Source organism: Panicum virgatum, chromosome 1N, assembly GCF_016808335.1.
Source record: "Panicum virgatum strain AP13 chromosome 1N, P.virgatum_v5, whole genome shotgun sequence".
Classification (NCBI taxonomy): Eukaryota; Viridiplantae; Streptophyta; class Magnoliopsida; order Poales; family Poaceae; genus Panicum; species Panicum virgatum.
The window spans coordinates 10,366,889-10,390,488 of NC_053145.1; the positions used below are offsets into that span (position 1 = coordinate 10,366,889).

Here is a 23,600-nt window from a genome sequence, read left to right on the forward strand (position 1 = left end):
ATATATTTGCTTTCTTTTCTTTTCCTTTACCATCTATTTTAAGATCTGAGGCTCAAATAGATTTACAGGTAAATTGTGTAAGAACGTATTGGTGACACGTGAGGAACACTGGGATGAGAGTGTCTTGTTGCTCACGTGTCGTTTATTAATAATAGTATGATGCATTGGCACGTAAACTTCAAACAAATTCTAGAGTGTATTGTTTTTTAGCATAATAATTTGTGGATGGAAAAAGTTCCGTGAGGTTACATGGCAAAAACAAGTCATACATTGGTTGGGGAGTAGTCTTATAATTCTAAGTTAAACCACAAGTTCCATGGAAATCCTTTTTTATACTTTAACAACTTAAACACGTACCCCCCCCCCCCCCCCCACACACACGAGTAATTAAGCTTCCCTCACAAACAGAAAGGTAACTTAATCTCAACTAAAAGTGTCCCTTACAGAAAAGGATGTTATTGACAGCATACATACTATTTTCAAGAAAGAGCACTAAAAAGGACACGATTACCACAATCAGGAGAGTGCAAGATGCTTATGAGAAATAATAATGTTCCGTGCTGCAATGACACGTCAGATGCCACATAGTACTTCTTTATTGCAAAAAAAATGTCGCCGCGGGCTTATTGCCACAGTCGTAGCTGAGTGAAGCCGGTGGCAGCGGCGGCAGCTCTGTCGACCGCAAGGTCGTGAGGGCCGTCTCCGTCGACCGCGCCAGAATTCAGGGAGAGATGGCACCGCACACCCTTGGACCTTGGTGTGTGAACGTTGAGGATCGACGGTGCGCGCAATTAACATGTCGTCGGCGACGGCCATTCCGTGCCCCGCGCATGGAATACAAAACCGCTCGATAATCGCGATTATCGGTGAAATTTATTATTATCGATGCTACCTGAAAACGTAAACCGACTGGAATTTCGGTGGATTTCAATGGAAAATTCAAAATTTTAAAAAAATTCATAAAAAGTAGAGAACTTATTTTTATAAAAAAACTAGACATTCTCTTAATTCCAGAGTGTTGTCACATGTTGAAAGCAACAATTGTTTGCTTAGGGAAAAATATTTTTATCTAACTACCCGTTACCATCCACTAACCCGTCGATAATCGAGGTAAATTGTTGATTATCGATTTGTATCGGATGATTTTCAGTTCAGGTCAGCTTCTTTTGTATTTCTACTCACCGATTTGGCCAAATATACTACATTGGTATACAATATTCCTTGGATGGTTGGTTGTATCACAGATCTAAAATCTATGCTACAGTTTTAGATATTAGTCCTGGAGAAAAATTTATTGTTGTACAATATGCTATGTTAAATAGGAAAACAAGGTGCATATCTTTACTTTATGCACTCGTTTGTTTATATGGACTATACACTTTATGGTTTGTATATATGTGCAAATTCATGTGTTATGCAATTTCATGAGTAAAATATGTAAACATGTTTATTTTTTAGGCAATTCCATATGCAAAATTGTGCATATATGTGTAATTTATCTAATATAATACAATACATAACCTAAAAAATTAAATGCTATCAAACTTTTATATTTTTTCCACTGCCAAAACATATTTTCAGTAGGTGAAGCGATAAATCATTCGGCTTGCATCGATTATCGACGATAAATTGTCGATTTTCGTTTTTTTTTAATTTGGGTCCCTTTATCAATCGGTTTTGGCGATTTTTTACCGATTTTCAACCGATTATCGTTACCGGAGCTCACTGATACATGTTGTATCGCCGGTAATGTAATCCTTGGCCCGCGCGCTAGAAGCAGAAGAGCTCGGCGAAGCCTCCGGCGACCGTGGCGAGCCCCACGACCCAGACGAGCGCGGCGGCTGCGGGCGGCACGACGGCGGCGACCTTGCACGAGAAGAGGAGCGTGAGCGCGGCGGTGAGCAGCCACACGGCGAGCTTTAGCCGGCCCCTGCGCGCCGACCCGGGCCCCGCGCGCTCGTACACCCTGAGGCAGTAGAGGAGCAGGGCGAGGTCGGCGTACGCGGCGGCGACGGGGTCGCCGCGCGAGCGGTGCAGGGCCATCCCGAAGCTGAACGTGAGGCAGCCGAACCCGGCGGCCGTCGCCAGCCAGCCACGGTAAGCTCCCGCTCCCGCTCCCGCTCCCTGTCCCGGCGGCGGTACCGCAGGCCGGCGGCTCCCGGGGCGCCCATCTCTGCTCTCGCGCGACGGGCGCGGCGGCAGGCGTCGCGGATGCCAGCATCGGCCGCGTGGACGACAGATCTCGTGCTTGCTTGGGATATGGATGTAGTAGTGTGCAGTGTGCGCTGCATGCATGCCCGGGCAGCAATGGCGAATCGACATTTTATAGCAAGCGGCGAGGAAGACTTTGATCGTCGGAATATTCGCCCGATAACGACTGAGCCCGCAGCGAAGTTGCACTCCGCGAAAAGGTGGTAAAAAGAGAACGCGAAAAGCCATATCTGACACTGTAGTATTTTTCGTTTGTTTGTGGTAATTGTTGTCCTATTATGACCTAACTAGACTCAAAAGATTTGTCTCGTCGTGTACATCAAAACTATGCAATTAGTTTTTTATTTACCTACATTTAATGCTCCAGGCATGCGTCATTTGCTATATTTAATATTTCGATGCGATGTCGATGCGATGGAAAATTTGGAATTTAAGGGGCGGGGGATTTTTTGAGAACTTCCGGGAAGCAACAGCTCTCGTGCATATGCTCTCGTGAGCCGGAGCTGCGGTGTGGGGACACTGGCGTGGGTGCGGCCAAAAGCTTATAAACACGCATAAAAATTCCACTCGCTGGACTTCACATTGCTCCGTTTCTAATGTCCCGTTCTGACAGAGCCTCATTCACGGGAACACACCTGACAGGCTGATACCTATTACAGGTGGGCCCACTCTTCTGTAGCCTGCCTGTGTCAAACCCTCTAGATCTATTACTAAATGAAGTCTATTTATAAAACTTTTTATATGGATGTGTTGTAAATCGCGAGACGAATCTAATGAGTCTACTTAATTCATGATTTGCAACAGTAATGATACAGTAACTCTCCGCTAATTATGAATTAATCATGGATTAAGTAGGCTCATTAGATTCGTCTTGCAATTTACAACTCATTTATATAAAAAAATTTATAAATAAATTTTATTTAGTACTCCGAAATAGAAATAGTAAGATTCTTTGAAAAAAACACAGCCTCTGCTTTTAACCTTCACTTTTGTTGTTCGTCTACTGCAGCTTTTGTTTTAAATGATCGTACGTCTACTGCAGCTCGCACCTGTCCAAAGACGAGACGAGGATTGCCTTGACGTTTCAGGCCTTTACTTGTTGCTTCCACGCTATTGCTGGTACTACTTTCTGTACTCGTCAATGTATAAAGACAAATTGGGCATCGATATAATCCCGCCATCATTTAACTTTTTCCAAGTACTGTACGTTTTTATAAACAACAATAATAAAAAAGCCTTCAAATTAATTACGAACCCAAATCATGGATATGGCAATGCAAACGGTGAGTCATGGATTCCCGTGCATTACTGTTTATGTAGCGGTAGTACTTTTTTTTTGCGAGGAAGGGATTTTACCTCTTTTTCTTTGTCATCACACTATTTCCTGAATGAATCTGAATAGTGACAAAAAAGAGGTAATACTTCTACATGACAAAATTAAAGGAGATATAGACGGCTCATTAGCTAGCTACTCGTCAGATCAAAGGCCCAAATTGCCATTGCTGTTGGAGGACAGCTTGGATTGAGCCTTGAGCCGAAACTAGAGGGAGCCAGCCGACACAACACAAACATACAAATGAACAGCAAAATTAACCTAGTCACCTATAGAGATAACTACTACTACTAATATCTGCTGTAGCTGCACGCGTCTCCTCTCTGATGAAACAAAGATCTTCAGGGACATGAATGGTCATGGGACTGATGGCAGATACGGAGCGCACGAGGAGTGATTCTGAGAAGCCACGCTCGAATTCTCAGGCGCGTTTGCCACGATCGGGAACCAGAAGTCCAGCAACGGCCAGAAGGCGAAGGTGAGCATGGTGGCGAGCAGCCACACCGCCACCTTGAGGTGCTCCCGGCGGGGCGGCGCCGCCGTCTCGTGCAGGCGCAGGCAGTAGATGAGGAGGAGGTCCAGGAAGGAGAAGGCCGCGAAGGCGATGGCTCCCAGGCCCCTGTGGGCCGAGTAGACGGCCGTGGCAGCGTTGAAGGCGAGGAAGGCGGAGCCCACGATCGTGAGCAGCGATGGGCTGTACCCGGGCGCTGCTGGCTGGGCCACGGGCTGCTCGAGGAGGGGGGCTTCTTTGTCGGAAAACCGGAATTTAGTTTTGCTATTGAACTTCCGCTTTAAGATTCGTGCAGAATAAAAATGAATGGTTGTGATTCCTGCAGCGGAAGAGAGGAGTGCATTGTTTCAACGTAGGGTGACAGTTGTCGCGATATGGTTGGTCGGGTGGAGGTTTAATTGATTTGCTACCTTAAAATGTATTTTTCTCTCAAACCGTAAGTCCGTTTTTTATTCCGATTGAACCATCGTGCTGTTTAGAATTAATGCAACAAAATAAAATATCATATGTATACATTTAAAAAAAATTAAAATAAACATTTAGAATATATAAATTCAACATTTTTTATATACAACTTCACCATCTCAACATAAAATGTTGAATGAGTTTATTGGATTTGTTGAACTAAATCTGATTGATTGTTCCACGTATACTAGGTCGCAAGATATTTAGAAAAATAGTATTGGTATAGTTTAAATGAAAAATACTTGCCACCTTTGCTACGCTGTGACATGTCTGTGCTATCCGTGATTTGTCCATGGGCTGCTGCCCCCTCTCGCTCCTTATTCTGCTGAGGTGTTAGTTTCCACATGGGCCAACGAAACACAGCATAGAGCAGATGGGCCATCGTGGGCCGTGCGATGCATCGCTTAACTATCTTCCGTGAGACATATAGGGATGCCCCTTCTTCGTCCATGCCGCCTCTCTTCTGCTGCCGCTGCTGCTCTTTTTTTTTTTTTTTGCCGCTGCTGCTCTGTAGTTCAGGTTCTTGTACTGAAATCTGAGACACAGAAAACTTGTCTGGGTATGGTTTTTGCCCCGGAATGCTATCTTTTTTACAGGAACGGAAGAAGAGAATGTTATTATTTGATTTGATCGCTGGTTGTAAATCCAAGTTTTGACATCAAAGAATAAAGTAAAATTGTGCCCATCCTCTGCAGTCCGCATCACAAGCTGCGCACGGCCGTTCTCTACCAAACTAGGTTTAGCCACTGGTTGTACACTAGTACCGTGTTCGGCTTGCTGGCGCGCGGCTGGCGGAGCTACAGTAACCATTCGCTACAGTACCGTAGTTTTCAAAAAACAGTGGCCACTCCGCTACTGTAAACAGCCGCTGCAGTATATATTCTCTCTCAAAATCAGCTGCTACAGTACTTAGCCAGCCGAACAAGGTCTAGCTACGCTTGGGAAGCACAATCTTCGAATTAGGTTTTCATGTGGCTAATTGACTTGTTTAATCTCTAGAGTTTCATTATCCATCCAGTGCTATTGTGGGCATTGTATGGAGTATGATCTTCCCCCTTATAAAATACAAAATGGCTTAAACATATTGCTCCAGTTCCAGCCTCCAACTCTACAGTATTTTTCTCTCACATCGCTCCAGCACTAGCCACCAGTCAGATAATAGTATTTTTTTTTATACCACTCCAGCTCCAACCTCCAGCTCCAACATGTCGAACGTAGGAAGATATCTAGGAGAGGGGGAATGCTAGTAGTCATCACCAGGCAAATAGACGAGGCGCCACCTACTACCGGGGTACGGAGGGGAAGCGGATCGGAGCTCTCCACCCAAATGATGTGGCAGGGTATGGGCGACTCCCGGCCATTTTTATACCCCACCGCCACCGGCCGAGGCGCAGCGCAATGGTGCGTGGGATGTGGGAGCTTCCGGGAAGCTTCGCGCTGACTCCCGGCCCCGGGAAGTCTCGGTCAGCTGGCTGCAGCTAGCAAGCAGCAGCCCAGCCGGCTGTATTTCTAATCGTAGAGGTGTCCAATCGTGGAAGGGGAAAAAAATCTAAGGGTGTGTTTAGTTCCGTAAAAAGAGTGTAAAAAGTAGATGTGAAAAGTCACATCACATATTGTAGTATACTGTAGTATTTTTTGTTTATTTGTGGTAATTGTTGTCCTACCATGACCTAACTAGGCTCAAAAGATTCGTCTCGTCGTGTACATCAAAACTATGTAATTAGTTACATAGTTTTTTTATTTACCTACATTTAATGCTCCATACATGCGTTATTTGCTATATTTAATATTTGGATGTGATGTTGATGTGATGAAAAGTTTGGAATTGGAGGGGAGTTTTTTTATCTAAACACAGCCTAAGCGATTTACCAATGGCTAATCAGTGGATTATATAGAGTAGTTAATCCATCTTTATTTTTACTTTTTCCCATTTTGAAGTCCGGATTAGATGGACCCGGAGCAAAAGTAAACTTGCATTGCATCCATCCCTGGTTTGGTTGGTCGAATCGTACAGTTTGGTGCAAATCTTAGAGCCTTCAAAAATTTCACGCGTTTGTAACATTTGATCATTAATTTAGAGTATTAAATGTAGATAATTGACAAAAACACATTTCACAACCATCGGGCAAAATCACGAGACGAATCTAATGAACCTAATTATGCAATGATTAGATAATGTCGTGCTACAATAAACAATCTCTAATGATGGATTAATTAGGGTTAAGATTCGTCTCGCGATTTCCCGTCCATCCGTATAATTAGTTTTATAATTAGATTATATTTAGTTCTTCTAATCTTGGATTAAAAAGTGCTACAGTAATTTTCCAAAAAAAATTGAGAACTACATGCGCCCTTATCCTCTCGGCCGCCCAAACTTCCTCAAGAAGAAAGCAAACATGAAGCGCGAACGGTCAAAGCAAGCCACGATCGCAGGTTCAGAGTTCGACTGATCTTGTCAGTTTTCAGTGCCCATCGCTCTCAGTTCACACCTCACGCACACGCAGGAACCCACGGGACTAGCACGAGATACCGGCACATAGAGCCCGTTTAGTTTCTAAAATTTCCACCCAAAAATTTTCACCTCTCTTTTAAACACATATATGAAGCACTAAATGTAATTAAATAACAAAACTAATTACACAGTTTGGATGTACACGACGAGACGAATCTTTTAAGTCTAATTAGTGTATGATTAGCCATAAGTGCTACAGTAACCCACATGTGCTAATGATACGGTCAAAGGCCTCAAAAGATTCGTCTCGTGGTTTCCAAGTGAGTTCTGTAATTAGTTTTTTAATTAGTGTCCGAAAAACCCTCCCGACATCTGATCAAACGGTTGACGTGACAACCAAAATTTTTTGTGTTTGCAACTAAACGGCCCCATAATAGAGGAAGAGAATGAACAAGAGAAAATTATTTATTTGGCCCTACAAAAAGTTGGTCTTAGATTCTTGGTCCCTTTTTCAACTGTCATTTGCTTTCTTGGCGTACTTTCAACTTTTATTTGCTTTCTTGGCCCTTCCGTCGACTGCTGTCAGGATCTTCCGTTACTGCCACCTCGGTTCCACGCGCCAGCCGTTGAATCTAACAAAAGAATCCCTGGATCTTACATTTACACCCCTGGGCGGAAAACATTCATACAACCAGGCCCTTCTACCTCTAGACAGGGGAGGCAGGGAGCTTGGGGGCCGGCTGGGGTGGGGCTTCTCAGCTACGAGGAGGGGGCGGGGAAACACGAGGGCGACTAGGCGAACTCGCCGGTGGCCGGAGCTCGGCGCGGGACAGCCCGAGGCGCCTTGGTCTCGTGCACCCAGATGGGAGGTTGAGAGCGGCTCGAGGAGGGGCTACTCTGGCGAGGGGTGTGGCTAGCTGAGAGGGGGAAACTGCAGAGGGGGCTGCGGAGCTCGTGTGGGTGGAAGGAATTGGATCGATTTGGCTTGTGTAGGGAGAATTTGGGGACGGGGTGGAGCTCCCTGCGGGGAAGAAGGCCGGCGGGGAGGGGCTCCAGCCACGGCTGGCCCGGGCGCGAGGCGGCGTGACCGCGGCCAAGGTGCTCGCGCGCGAGCGGCGCGGGCGGCCCCACTGCAGCTTTCGGTGGCGGAGCGCGCACGGGAGATGTGGGGCACCACGGCAAAAAGGCAGCGGCGCCATCGGTAGTGTGCGGCGGCGGCAGCTGCAGCACAGCAGGAGGCAGGCGAGGCACCAGCCACCAGGGAAGGATGGGGACGCCGAGCGCGGAGGGCTGGCGCGGCACGACGTGCGGCGAGGGCGAGGCGGAGGCTCGGCCGGGCCTCTTCCACCTCCTGACGCTGACTCGTCGGGCCGGGTGGCAGCTAACGAAGCCACTGACGGGAGTCGACGGAAGGGCCAAGAAAGCAAACGAAAGTTGAAAGTAGGCTAAAAAAGCAAACGAAAGTTGAAAGGAGCCAAAAATTTAAGACCAACTTTTTGTAGGGCCATATAAATAATTTTCTCAAACGTACTTTTCCGCAAAAACTAGAGCGAGGTGTACAAGGCCCGAAGCGTTGAACCACTTGCCGCAGCTCTTTTGTCGGCATCGTGTTTGACAAAAAAAAGGGTTAATTTTTGTCGTCGTCGTCATCATCATCCGGAAGAAATTGCTTGTTCGACGTCGTAGCATCGAAACGGAAGTTACGGAACCGGGTGTCCACACTCCATCCCCAGGCGAGAGACGGAGATGGGGGCGCAGGCAGCTTCCAGGAAGTTTCGCGGTTGCTCCGTCGAGGCGAGGCCGCCGCTATAAATAAGGCCCTCCACAGGCGTCATCGCGAGTCCAACCAAACAAACGCGTGCGCGACAGACAGAGCATATCGCTCCCGGGGCGATGCAATTCGTGGCGTCTTGATTGGTTCGTGAGCTCGCCGTTGAACGCCCCCTTTCCGTCCTGCTGCCGCAGCTGGCGGCGGCCTAAGAATTTCCATGTCTCTCACGCCCCCACCTCCCTTGATCTCTTCTTCTCCGCCTGCCTCAGGCGGTACGAGAGCGGGAAGCCCGGCTCGCTGCTCAGGTACCGGCTGAAGGGAAGAAGCCAGCCGAAAATGGGGACGACGGGGTACGGTCTTTCCTATCGCATGCCTTTAGAAAACAGTATTGACCAGTAAGTAATTTCTACTGAATTTTCACACATTCATCGGGGTCGCCTGGTCATGTGTAGCTCCGCCCCCGGGGTGAAAGCGCCGGCGGCCTGGCCGCGGCTTCTCACTTCTCCTAGGCACCAGGCAACCGGAAAACTCTACCATTTTTAGTCCCGGGCTGCCGGTGGGGACTAGCACCTCCAATGGGATCCCGGGAGGTTAGAGGTAGACTAGAGCTGCTAGACAAGGGCAGCACAGCACCGGTGGCTGAGGAAGTAACGTAACAAACGGCGGTTGGCTAGGACAGGGCAACAAGATAGCTACCGGGGACAGGGGGAGCGCGGCGGCGTGGCAAGGCGAAGCAGAGTGGCTACGGAAAATGGCGAGATGAAGTTCAGAAGTTGGGGACCCTGGATAGATGAAGATTAGATTGCCACGGACCGACCGGAAGTTCAGATTTTGTTCTTAGCAGAGCATCTCTGACTCTGTCTTTGCCCCTACCACAAGAAGCGATGTGAACGGACAGTCACTTTACGAAGGCCTTTGATAGCTTAGCCACACAACCTAATGCGCGCGTCCTGTGTGAATTGAGATCATTAGAGTCTATTTTTTCAACAACGAAACCTGCAATCGCATAACTCCATACCATGGTACATGCGAACAACACTATGGACAGGTTTGTTTGCTCCGTCTCATTTGAGGCTTGGAGCCTCAGGCTCTTCCACGACAAGTACCATATAAGCAGCCACTTGTTCAACTCTGTGTTCTACTTGAACAACTCAGTGTTCGTTCTACTTTGTGGAGGCAACATTTAAGTTTGAGAGAATTCCTTATATGCCATCAAAAAATTAGATCCATCGCTTATATGCCATTGGAAATATAGCCATCCCTTTAATGCCATTGATTTCTAATTTTTCATCCCTTCTATGCTATTCCGTCAATTTCAACCGTTAGGTGTGCCTGATGTTGTCTATCTCTCGCATTTTACTTCTTCCTAGAGAGTTTTCTACAAAAGCGCCAAGACACAGATGTTCTTGAGTTTGGATTTCACATTTTTTGCGAGGGCTTAGGCGCAAAAGTCCTGACACCATGGGCTATGGCTGCACCTGCACAGGACCTTGGGCGGCGGCGGCTTGCTCCCCTTGCCGGAGCTCCGGCGACCGGGGCTTCAGGAGAGGGTGCGCAAGGGGATGGAGAGGCCCGTGGCCGGTGGCGAGGAGGAGGAGGGGCCCGTGCCTGGCGGCGAGGAGGAGGAGGGGCCCGTGGCCGGCGGCGAGGAGGAGCGGGGAGTGGCCCTTGGTTGGCGGTGAGGAGGAGGAGCTTGAAGCCGCAGATCCAGATGAGGAAGAACGCGGAGATGGTGCGGAGAGGAGCGGCCCGTGGCCGGCGGCAAGGAGGAGCGGGGAGTGGCCCGTGGCCGGTGGTGAGGAGGGGGAGCTTGAAGCCGCAGATCCAGACAAGGAAGAAGGCGGAGGTGGTGCGGAGGTGGATGGAGGCGAAGGCGAAGGGGAGGAGGAGCACCGGGAGGAGGGCCGCGAGCGGGGGATTCCAGGGATCGAGCCCCTTTTCTCTTGCTCGTCCCTCTCCTCGAGCGTCGGCGAGTGTCGAGGTAGTGCAGGCACGGTGGGTGGGCGGGGGTGCTGCGCAAGCACGGCGGGCATCGGGGGCGGCGGCCTGTGGGAGCGCTGCGCAGGCCGGCGGCCGAGACCACGGCGAGGCCAGCTAGCTCGCACGCCATGGCTGGCTGGCCACCTGGCCCTCCACGCGTCAGCTCGTCCCAGACGGCTTTGCACGGCCGGCCATGGCGAAGCACAAGCAGGGAGGTGGCCGGATTGGTTAGAGAAGATGGCATCGCCCCATTGATGCGCAGGCTCACAGTAGCGTGAGGCACAACTAACGGCTGAGACTAACGGAATGGTATAGAAGGGATGGAAAATTAGAAACCAATGGCATTGAAGGGATGACTATATTTTCAATGGCACATAAGGGATGAATCTAATTTTTGGATGCCATACAGAGAATTAACTCTTTTAAGTTTCTCATAGGTCAGATCTCCATGTTCGAGAGGTCGACCAATATATATTTTTTTTGTGAGCACGGTACTGCATCTTATTTCTTCCCGGTCACAAAGTAACTTGAATGTAGCAATTTTGAAGGCACGTCCTTGGAACCTGATGAAGCCCTAGGTATTTGGATTCTGCACCCGAAAATAACATCTGTTTACCTATAATTTTGTTAAACTAACTAATTTTAGAAGTAATATGTATTGTGGTTGTCATGTAGACAATTTCAGACATTTTATATGCCGGCTAATGGCTCTTGGCTCTTGGTTAAGCTTAATGTACATTGGGTGTTATTTTTAGGGGAAATATCAAATGCACAAGTGGAGAGTTGACAGTTCTGGGTTTCCACTTATCCATTATGGGTAAGTTTGGGCACTGGACTGAATCCAATTTATTTCGGACGGGGCACACTAACATACACATGACCGTAGGCACGTGATGCATACTATTTTCTCCATCTCAAATTATTAATTATTTTAGTTTTTCTAAATATATAAATTTTGTTATACACCTAGATATAATATATATCTAGATACATAACAGAATCTATGTACCTAAAAAAACAAAATTTCTATATAACAAATGAGCTGGATTTCGGGCAAGACCACGGTATCCACGTCGTCCCGAATTCAGACTACCATCTAATCAAGCATCTACGGCGCTTATAGCTCTCGCTGACCCACCGTCTCGTCTGTCTCCGTGAGCTCCTTTCCCACTTTCCCACTGCTGTTTCAGTTTTTTTCAATGCTGTCTTCATCTTTCTCTATTTCACACCGATGCTCGGGAAACTTGACGTGCTCGGGAAACTTCCTACTGACTAGACCAGAGAAAGATGAGGTTGGATCCTCACGCTCGTCCATCGCGTCGCCACTAATCCTCCCCTCCCCCCATCCCCGCACTGCCGCCGCCCGTCCCCTCCACCACGCGCTGCCGCCATCGCCACCGGTCCTCCGTCCCGCACCGCCGCTGCCCTCCGTGCGGCGAGGCGGAGCTCAGCAACGGTTCTTGGCGCGGCCGGCCTCCAACGGCGGCCCGACCTCACCCGCGGCGCGCCGGGTGGAGCTCGGCCCCGACTGGTGCCTCCCCGGCTGTTGCTCTTGGCGGCACGGTAGGAGGAAAAGCCCGGCGGCGGCGGCGGCCGGATCCGCGGTCCTCCTCCTTCCAGCCACGCCCTGCTCCTCCGGACGCGCCTCCTGCTCCGACCGGCACTCTCCGGCGGCGGATCTGGAGCTCGAGCTCCACGGCCTCCTTCCTCTGTCCTCCTCACTTTGCTCGACAGCTCCGCTGGGCGTGCCTCCCTGCCGCGCCCCCTCGCCGCGCTTCCTAGCTGCGCCCCGGCTTGCACGGCCTCGGCGGGACGGCGCACGCGCGAGGCTGCCCACAGCGGGACGCCACTAGGCCGCCGCGCGGCGAGACAGCTCAATCGGCCACCGGTGTGCCCCCGCCACGGAGCAGACCGGCGCCGCTGCTGCCGGCTCCGATTCCGCCCGACCCCGTGGTCCTCCGCCGCTAGGGATGCCCCAGATGAGTTGGTCCTTCTCTCTTTCCCCCCTATCTGCAGTCTCCCACGCCCCAGAACGCCGGCCGGCTGGCCGGCCAGTGCCGCCGGCAGCCATGGACAGGAGCTCTTTTGAGCTCCTCTGTTTATGGCCCTAGCAAATAACTGGTTTATTTGCTGCTATCTTGTCAAAAGTTGACATATACTACAATATTCCTTCTGTAATAAAATTTAGCAATCTTGTCATGGTTGTCTGATCTTAATTATAACAACATTGTGGAGAACAAAAGAATGGAAACTCCTTTTTTTTTTAAGAGTGAATGCGAGCTATTTATGAAGTAAGCAGATGGCATAACTGTCAACTGCACAAAGTCATATGATTTCGAAGGATACCAGACATTATTAGAAGTCTGTCTTATGAAGTGATGGCACTGTGATCGAATGAGGGAATAGAAGAACTGTCATTCTTCAGTGCTGAGAGCAACAAGGTAATAATGTTAGCTGTTTTAGTATTTACAGAAATCCTTCCATCGACCCTCTCCTTGTGTCAAAAAGAAAAACAACCTTGCATACATGTTCATCTAATTTCGGTGGTAAATTGCAGGGAAGAATAGTTCATGACGAGATGGGCACCCACGCTTTATTTTTTTTACAACTATTTGTTTTCAGACCATACAGTGTTTAACGGCTGCACTGACATTTCATCTACTTCACCAGTTTAGTACGCATTTACTCACAAAGTAAGCTATATGATTGTGGTTAAAGTATAATCTGGTTGTAAATTTTTATCGTCGTCATTATTTTGTTACTTTTGTCTGTTTCATTAGACCAGTTTATTCTAACCATCATGTTGTGTGCAGCCAAGTTTTCTAGCTATGAAGTCCACTGGTGGAAAGTTGCTTGTATTTCAGTCAGGTATTTGATTGACCTTGATGTTTCTACGCAAATGCAAAAGGGATATTTCGTTTTTTTTCTCATACCCAAACAGTGTTTCTACAGAAGGCCACCAACATTACCCATGCTGATGCATCATTAGGGAATGAAATTTGTTCAGTAAACAAATCAGTTGAAGCTTCCCTTTCCATCCAGCAACAACCTCACGGTTAACACTGAACTACTGTCATACTAAAATGAATAGACTGTTTCCTATAAGACTCACAGGCATAATCAGAATGAGCTCCATCTCACAATTAAAGTTACTAGCCGAAGCTAAGCAAAAAATTTAATTTCTGTGTTAACCTGACAACTGAAACATTATTATACCAGTTAAGTTAGTTGTTATTGCAACCTTTCTGATATGTAGTACAAATCTAATTGAACTACAATTAGCTTGCAATATCTCTTTGCTCTGATCTTTGGTTTGATTCTTCTATACTCTGCAAGTACCTAGACATTAGTTCAAAGGAAAAGTGGTTTGTCAGTCATATTTAAATTATCATATTATCTGAACTTTTACATACATTCACTGTCCCTGTATTTGATTTTTGCAACTATGATTGCTGCTACAAATTTAATTGAGATTCTCAACAAAAAAAAAATGTAACTATAGCAACTATGGGACTAAAGGACAATGACCCAGCAGGAACTATAGCAAGGTGCCAGCATACCTGGCCTATGTTGGACTTTTTCTATCTTTTGCAATTACCTAGTCCTATTGTGCTTCTCAGGATGTGTTATTAGCATGGAGCATTGGTCATGCTTTCGTGCAGAAGGCTAAATTGGAGAGCCTTTAGAAGCGGCTGTCGTTTTTTGCATCTTAAAGCCCCATAAATTGGAAAGCCTGTAGAAGCAGATGCTGCACAGGTAAAATTAGTCCTTTGTTGTTCTGAATCATCCAGGCAATTAACCTTGACCAGTCAAGAGTCCCGAATTAAACACACAGTCCTTCTATGCAACTAGAACTCTTGGACTATTTATGTTTTGCCAATATCCAAAAAAAAAACACTATGCAGCGTGCGAATTTTGTTTTTGCAATAATTAAATTTAGCATTTCAATTGTTGTTCCCGAAACTCACATCTTCTCAATTTTAGATTGGAAAAGATGTCCTGTGGTTTATTTAGGTCCTTCCATACATTCTCATATCTTCTAATTCATGAACTCATAGTAATTGATGTCTAAAAATGTTTCTTTGCTTTCCTTGCCATGAAACTGAATTGTTATCCTATTTTGCTCTGAATTTCACAAAGATTCCTAAGGACCATGGTGGTATCACCATGTTTTCAATCTAGAATGCTGACGACAAAACCTGAAGGATAGGAATCAATCTTGGAACAATTTTTTGAGGTAATAATATTTTCCCAACTTTACTACCAAAATATGTGATAATAACTATTTTCCCCGAACCATCCAAAGGACAAAGTTATCAGCAAAAAATATTTTTTCTATACGTGATGTATTTCGCCTAAATTTTGTTTCTACATATTAATGGCCAAAAAAAAAGACTGCAACCAATATTACTACAGAAGATCACATTTCAAACAAATAGGCACAATCCACAAAGAATTGGGATTTCCTAGCTACCACTTGCTGGTGCATGATGGTGGTAGCTATCCAAAGTAATTGAGTTGATCACCTGAACTGTTGACTTACTCATGATTCTTCAGCACTTGATCATTTTAGTGAAACTTCATTCATGCAGGAAGAAACCAGATGATAGGAGCAACCATCACCTCCTTATAATGGCATGGGGGACCCCATATTCAAAAACTAAGATTACCATGTAACCAACATTTCCCATAGTATGCCAGATTATGTAACCAGCATTTCCCATAGTATACCATGCTGATGCTAAACATGGTCACCAGCTGCCATGAAGTCTACCTATTTGCCTAATGATCCGAAATTTCCTCTGCCAACTCTGAGTTGCAAAATCTCAACCAAAGTAAATGTTTACTCCATCTCTGCTACCCTTGTTTTCCTAAACTGGCCATTGTTCTAACAGTCAATTTCGTGTACCTTTTTACAGGCTGACGAAAATGGTCATCTTTTGAAGATGTTGGGGATGCCCGCTACCGGAAGTTTGCTGTTGGATTCAGTTGTTCCTATCAATGTTAATACTCATCGATGTAAATTATTAGTGTCGTATTAGCTCCAAGAGGATCACTATGCAAGTGAGGAACCTGATGTTAATGTTCGCACGTGTCGAATAATTAATGTTCTTAGGACTCCAAAATTGCTTTAGCATAAGGACATCCTATTTCACCGTGTTGTAAACTATGCTAAGAAACTACTACTTAGCTAACTATTTGATGCTAATGCCACTCTTCTTTGCAATCGAAATTCATAATTGTGCTGCAGCTTGTTAATGTGATGCTATTGACACAATGATTGAACTTAGATATAAATTGTCTTACAAGGAGTGATACAGAGTTTACAGGTCCGCGCGCGATAGCGCACGTTATGCACTAGTGACTAATAATTTAAAACAGAGCGAGTAAATCGTAAAAGAAAACACACGGCGACGAACTATATATCTCCATGCTTGTCGCTGTATAGGAAGAAAGCATAGAAGCCTCCGGCGATAGTGGCGAACGCCATTACCCAGACCACCACGGCCACGGCGGCGGGCATGACGGCGGCGACCTTGGCCGAGAAGAGCACCGTGAGCGCCGTCGTGAGCGTCCACACGGCCACTTTGAGCCGGGGCCTCCTGGCGGAGCCGGGCTCCGCGGTCTCGTACAGCCGGAGGCAGCCGAAGAGCAGGACCAGGTCCAGGTACGAGAAGGCCACGAAGGCGACCGCCCAGCGCTCGCCGCCGGACCGGTAGATGGCCATGCCACTGTTGAACGTGAGGAACGCGAACCCAACGACGGTGAGCCACGGCACGCTCCACCGGCGGCGCCGCCCGCGCCCAGCAGCCAGCAGGGGCTCCGCCGCCGCGCCAGGGTCATCAGCCGGAGCCTCGGCGTCCTGCCGAGCCTGCTGCGCGTCGTCCATCGACCAGAAGACCGCGCTGGTGAGGGCGTGTGACGACGGTGCGTCACACGGTTGTGCTAGTCTGAATGCGTGTCCTCGCGCGCGTTTTTGGATTCACAATCCCGCTAGTCCAAGCTTTATAGGAGGGAGGTTCTTGACTTCTTGTGCTTCCTGGAAATTGCAGAATGACAAGGTTGCAGCTTCCATGAAACTTCCTGGAAGCTTCCTTGCGTGTCCTTTTCGTTTGGTGGCTCGGTGTGTCATCGGAGGAATCACCATCAGTCCATCACGTTGTCCCGCACTCCACTTCACGGCACCACGGGATGGCCGCCGTCGTCATCATGGATGACGACCGCCCAAACTAGCCCCACCTCGCTAAAAACGGTGGCGAGAGTTAGGCCTGTCTAGCTCCAAATTTTTTTTCTACACTACAATAACTTCGAACTTTGAAAGTTTAACCACTAATTAAAAATATTAAATATTAAATATAGATAATTGACAAAACTTATTTCATAACCATTGGGTGAAATCGCGAGACGAATGTAATGAATCTAATTACGAAATGATTAGACAATATCGTGCTACAGTAAATAACTTCTAATGATGAATTAATTAGTCTTAATAGATTTATCTCGCGATTTTCCGTCCATCCGTGTAATTAGTTTTAGGAATAAGTCCAATTTACCCCCTGAACTTGTCAAGAAGTCTGAAATACCCCCTCAAACTATAAAACCAGGCATCATACACCCCTCAACTCTCAAAACCGGGCAAAATACCACTTGGCTGGTTTTCAGGGTGGTTTTGCTAACATAGTGGCAGACCCCACATGTCAGCCTGCGGGCCCAATATGTCAGTCTCTTCTTTCTCTTTCTCTTTCTCTTTCCACCTCTCCTCTCCTACCTCCCTCTTCTCCCCGCAACGCCGCCGCCTCCTCTCTCAGGGGGGGGGGTGGGGGCACAGCAGCTCTCTCTCTCGCTCCCCACAACGCCGCCAGCCACCTTCCACTTCTGCTCTTCTTCTCACGATGGCTGGCCAGCCACCCTCCTCCTCAGCAGCCCGGCGGCTCGCGCGGCGCGGTGGACCGGCGGCTAGCACGACAGCTTGCTGTGGTGCCCCGGGAGCTTGCTCGGCCGCGCAGTGCGGCATCCATGGGCGCCTCTGCTCCTCTGCTCGCCTCACACCATGGGCGCCGCAACATGAGGGGGCTAGCGAGCTCGATGGCCCTCTGTTCCCTGCGCGCACCTCCACCGCGGATCGACAACCGCACGTCGCGCCTCCGCCCCGTCGGAGCCCGGAGCCCTCCGCCCCCCTGCGCTCGCGCCTCCACCGCATTCCGGCCGCCGCACGCGGCGCCTCCGCTCCGCCGGAGCCCGGAGCCCTCCGCCTCCTCTGCACTCGCACCTCCGCCGCGCTGCTGGAGGCTATAGGGGCGGCAGCAGTGGCGGTTGGCGGCGGCGGGGGTGGCAGGTGCAGGGGTGGGTGGGGACGAGCTGCTGCGGCCCCCCACCAGCAAGCAGAGAGGGAGGCGGCGACGTTGCGGGGAGAGAGAGGGAGGTAGGGGAGGAGAGGTCGAGAGGCAGACATGTGGGGCCCACCGCCACATCAACGAAACCACCCTAAAACCAGCCAAGGGGGTAATTTGCCCGGTTTTGAGAGTTGAGAGGTGTATGATGCCTGGTTTTGTAGTTTGAGGGGGTATTCCAGACTTCTTGACAAATTCAGAGGGTAAATTGGACTTATTCCTTAGTTTTATAATTAGTTTATGTTTAATACTCCTAATTAGTTTTGTAAAAGTTTTCAAAAATTTGTGCCCAAAACTTTTTGGAAACTAAACGTGCCTAGCTGCTGGTTTGGACTGTTTGGCTGTGCCTGTGTTCGATTAGGGCGTTGTTTGGTTTTGTAGCATATGATACTGTAGCAAATTTTGATCATTAATTAGGAGTATTAAATAAAAGCAGTTTACAAAAGTAACTCCACAACCCATACGCTACTTTGCGAGACGAATCTAATGAGACCTTTAACTGTATAATTAGAGGATGGTTCCTATAGCATTACTGTAGCTAATTATAGATTAAATAAACTCATTAGATTCGTCGCGTAAAATTGCATCCATCAGTAAAAATTAAAAGATTTTTCATTTCCTTCTTCACATCTTTAGACTGGCCCACTTAGTCTGATGGGCCGGCAGGCAGCCCATTTTCATGTGACCAGACGCTACACGCCAGTACGCCACGCGGCTCACCGTGATACGTGTGCCAGGAATTAATTCTCGTGCTCATGACGCGCTGATAGTACGTATCCATAGTAGACATCGGAGCTACTGTAGTACAATAGTGTCCCACGCACCACCTAGCTTGCTTTCCTTCCTTAATCATCCAACTTCCACCATCAGCCTCAGCTTAGGTCCTGTTTGGGATGACGTTTGTGATGTGTTTCAGCGAAAAAGGTAAGAAAATCCCGCCAAACGGCCTACAGTGGACGCGCGCTCGACAGCCACACTCAACGCAATAAGCGAGCAAATGAATTGGGAGCAACTAAAACACGAGAAGCAAGGGGAGAGCCGCGTTCCGCTTATATGCAACCCGCTTCTGCAGACCACGGTCCCACGTAGACCCTTATACTATCAGCTGATCGAGCTTTCCACTTTTGTGTTCACTATTTTTCAGCAGGCAAGCGAAGACTATCAACTTTCTGACTTGGATGTTGCTTTCCTCGTAGTTTCCTTGCCGGCCTATGGTCCCCTGTCCTGTCCATGCGGGCCTTGCTAACATCCAAGCCGCGCATTCGACGATGATTACGACAACATAGGGGAATTTCTATTTCAATATATTGCAGATCTAATGTTTAGTCCATTAGGCAATTCAAAAAAGTGGATTAAAGATTAGTTTCATTCCAGCTAAAATTAATCCATTAATCCATAAAATTCACCTAGTTCGAACTAAAATCAACCGGCTAAACGTGAAATACTCCACCTCTATCTTCTCCTCTGATCCCCATCCTCCCGCACGCATGCCACACCTCCTGCTCGCCCGCACGGGCGTCAATCCCCACCCACCGCATAGCGCCACCCCAGCCTCCTCCGGCCCGACCTTCTCCACCCAGGCCCGTCCCCAAGGGCGTGCAACCGGTGCACCTGCACAGGGCCCCCAAAAATATGGGGCCCCCAAATTAAACTATGTGCTAACTATTAGTGCTGTTTCTCAAAAAAAAACTACTAGTGCTAGTACTCTACAACCTTAGCATTTGATAACTTTCCTTCCTCTTCCTAAATCTCTTCCAGTTTTTCCTGCAGCATAACAATCTGCTTTAGATCAACAGCCGTGCGGCTAATTCTCCCCCCTAATTAATCCCTGAGTTCACCCATAGAAGATCACCTGGACCTGTGGACCATAAATCGTCGCCAATCCAATCTAGCATTTTTTTTTGTGTGCGTGTGTATGCGCGTGAGCTCTAGGCATAGTCTTCCTCTATTTTTTGTTTCTTACGTCTTGGTCCAACATCTCATTTAATCCAAAGGGATCAGATTGTATTAGATCGGGCCCATCAAGAGCAATAGCATCCCAGGGCCTCCGTACTAGTACAGAATGGATATGACTGTAAAGTATGGTTTTCTTCTTGAAATGGCCATGTTAATTTGACCTTTTTTATACTTTTCACCAGTATTTAATTAGTCGCATTAGGAAATATTACTCCAGAAAAAGAGTAAAAATAAGAAAATAGTAGAGGAGCGGACTAAATCTCAGAAAGGAGCTGTAGGTTTATTATTAAAGAATCTTCATCTCACTCCGAAATTTAGATTTTGAGATTCTTTTAGCTTAAAAAGTAGCCTATCTAACATAAGACGTTGAACAAATGGATTCAATTAAGCAACATACACAATCATTATATTAAACTATTTGATTGAAGTGGCTATAAAATAAACCTTAGTTATATTATTTCTATAGTTAGGGCCTAAATTGAAATTTGGCACAGGGCCCATATATTTTGCGGGACGGCCCTGTCTCCACCTGGTCTTCCATCAAAAGTCACCTAAATTTTAGCAGTCTAAATAGTTAGTCCTAGGTGACCAGGGACCTAAAATGGCTAAAATCATTAGGGGAGCAACAGATAATAAAAGATTGTCCTAGTAATTTACTTGGACAAACTAAACTACTACATTATCTGAACTCTTTATGTCTGTCATCTCTCTCTGTGTGTGTGTGTGCGCATGGCTACCTTGTCCGGACTCATCATATCCTTCACAACATTCGGTCTAGTCTTTCAATTTTCATTAAACTATAACTCACTGTGTGGGATCCAGTGTTTAATACCATACTAGCACCTCGGTCCTGTTTGAATTCAAGGATTATATGAATCCCTTCATTCAAAACAAGATTTTCTTATACGATGTCGTCTCCATTCTTCCTTAACAAAAAAACTGGTAAAAGAATCATTTTCGGCACCGTTAATTGGAAGTCACATATCCTCGGGATTCAGGTCTCATCTCAACACACAAAATTCAGCTGATTTTCCGTGTTCACATCAGCGGGTCATGTTTTTTTTTTCATCGAGCGGTCCAAATTATAGAGTTTTCCTCGCCACTTTAAAATAGATCTGCGCATGGCACAAAGGAATAATAATTTTGTTGAAAAAATTACTCGCTCCATCTTAGCAAATGGGAGTAACGCTGGTCCAATTTTTTTTTTGTAGGACGAATACTGATAGACAACGACAGTGGTGTACATGTATATATTTTACGAATAAACTATGAACAATGACAAGCGAAAAAAAGTAATAGTGATATATATGTTTCATGGATTCCTGTTGACATAACTCATTGCGTGCAGAGGTGTTCATGTGGGCGAAAAGGAAAACCACCGTACCCCACTGCTTCCTAGAAAAACAAGGACCAAGAGTAGCCAGCGGTAAAGATTGTACACATCAGCAAAATGAGCTACTAGGTAATTACTGTTGATACCAAAAATTGGCACGATTCAGGTTTTTTGGATAATCTGGGAAGACTGGTCAGACCTCTTATATAAACTGGTCAGACCGATCTAGATAAGTTTGCCGAATTGCCATTTGGATTGCACCATTACGTAGATCTCGTTGAGACGATCGAAATGTATATAAAGAACGTCCAATTTGGAGTCCGGATGAGAAAGTTATGCTTCCCGGAAGACCTGCACCCCGGTCTGACAGGTCTCCGAACCGGTCCAGTCCGGTCACCGAACCGGTCCGGTCCAGGGCGGTCAGACCGGTCCGGAAGGCCCAATCCGAGTTAGGAGTTGTATTTTGATACGAGATTTGATAGGATTTCGACTCCTAACGGATACAGACCTCCCTACCCTATATATCTGAAGGGCCACGGCCGATTAAGGGTAATCCCAATCGACTCAACAACTCGTACCTTACTTTTTATCTCCAAACCCTAACTTTTCCAACCCCATCTACTGTTCTTCACTCGTCTCTACGGCGTTCGAGGATGTTCTGAGTGGCCTGCCGACCTCAGAGCAACCCTAGATCCACGAGCTCCGACGGGGTCCCTCCCGTGCTCGAAGTTTTAGGTTTTTGCGGTGTTCTCTGTAGAACCGGTCTGTCCGGTTGCTCTAACCGGTCTGACCGATCTGTGCGCAGTGAACTCGTTTGTGAAGATCATGTCAACGATCAACGCGCGTTCTAGCGCATTCGAGTGTGTGACCAGATTTTGCATCAACACACTTTTTGGTGACTCCGCTAGAGAACAATTAATCTGGTTATTCAAAACCGATTTAATCTACTCCCTAGAAAAGATGGGCGTCATCACCGACCTCGACGAAGGCAACATCTCCACATCTATCGAGGAACTCAGCGAGGAGGAGCGTCATGATTACTTGGTGGTCAGGGAGCACTTCAAGGCACAATTCTTGATGGGATTCAAGAAAGATCAGCAAAGCTAGGTCACGAGGGTCCAAGACTTCGTGATGCCCTCTTTCATGCTCAATAATAAGCAAGTCAAGGTAATAAACAATGTAAGCACTTCATGTTCCGACTTGCTCAGCCAAGTATCATCTATTGTGGATCAGAAGGTTGCTGATATATATAAGCCCCCGAATGATTTGCTTAATAGTTTAAAGGGTCAATTGGATGTCATGAAAAAAAAGGCAAATCTGTAGATGATAATTGTGCTTTCCAAACTGCTAGTTCATCGGCTAAGCCAGAATCTACTCAAGAACCACTATATGGCATGCCGACAAACTATTTTGCAGGGCAAACATCACCATCGCAAATGGTACAGCCAAATACGGCTGGACCGGTCAGACCTCTTATTGAATATAGTGGCTCCTATGTTGGCTGTGTTGGTATCAAGAGCAAGGGAAAACGGTCAAATAGATGGACTGGTACCACATTTAATTGATGGAGGTCTGTCATCTTGCAATATGCAGATAAAACAATTATCTTCTTAGAGAATGGTATGGAGCAGGCCAAGAACCTAAAATTATTTATGTGTGCCATTGAGGAATTATCTGGCCTTAAAAGTGAATTATTTTGTTTGGGGATGCTAGGAGTGAGGTAGCAGACTAAGTACAAATGTTTGGTTGCAAGGAAAGAACCCTTCCTTTTAAACACCTAGGAATCCCAATGAGCCATTCAAGGATAACCAACACAGATTGGGGTCAGATTGAAGAAAGGTTTCAGAAAAGGCTGAGCAGCTGGAAGGGGAAACTTTCTTAGTAGGAGGACAACTAGTGCTCATAAACTCTATTTTATCTAGTTTACCAATGTTTATGCTCTCATTCTTTAGGATACCTAAGAGTATTCTTAAGAAGCTAGATCATTATAGATCAAGATTCTTTTGGCAGAGTGATGAGCATAAAAAGAAGTAAAGGTTAGCCAAATGTAGTGTATTATGTACACCAAAATGTGTAGGGGGAATGGGGATCACTAACCTAGATGCTTAGAATATCTGTTTTTTGAGTAAATGGTTGATTCAACTTATAAATGAGAATGGAATATGGCAAAAAGTACTTAAAAAGAAATACTTCAACA

General features: G+C 46.8%; 2 protein-coding genes and 1 long non-coding RNA gene across 3 annotated transcripts; 1 reads left to right on the forward strand and 2 right to left on the reverse strand.

The window, feature by feature from the left end:
* Positions 1-1,770: 1,770 nt before the first annotated feature.
* LOC120653288 lies at positions 1,771-2,043 on the reverse strand. The gene has a single exon (XM_039931055.1). The coding sequence runs from the start codon at positions 2,041-2,043 to the stop codon at positions 1,771-1,773; it is 273 nt and encodes a 90-aa protein (XP_039786989.1).
* An 8,748-nt stretch (positions 2,044-10,791) lies between these two features.
* Positions 10,792-14,961, forward strand: LOC120655099. Its single transcript, XR_005667323.1, has 6 exons — positions 10,792-13,164; positions 13,281-13,416; positions 13,537-13,591; positions 13,665-13,778; positions 14,344-14,479; positions 14,864-14,961. It is a non-coding gene; the product is annotated as an uncharacterized LOC120655099 (long non-coding RNA).
* Positions 14,962-15,969: 1,008 nt separating this feature from the next.
* LOC120655097 lies at positions 15,970-16,719 on the reverse strand. The gene has a single exon (XM_039932822.1). The coding sequence runs from the start codon at positions 16,611-16,613 to the stop codon at positions 16,143-16,145; it is 471 nt and encodes a 156-aa protein (XP_039788756.1). The 5' UTR covers positions 16,614-16,719; the 3' UTR covers positions 15,970-16,142.
* Between the last annotated feature and the right edge of the window lie 6,881 nt (positions 16,720-23,600).

What these genes read in the sequence shown, in the direction of transcription:
- LOC120655097 (XM_039932822.1), bottom strand. Translation starts at nt 16,613, where the DNA reads ATGGACGACGCGCAGCAGGCTCGGCAGGACGCCGAGGCTCCGGCTGAT.
- LOC120653288 (XM_039931055.1), bottom strand. Translation starts at nt 2,043, where the DNA reads ATGGCCCTGCACCGCTCGCGCGGCGACCCCGTCGCCGCCGCGTACGCC.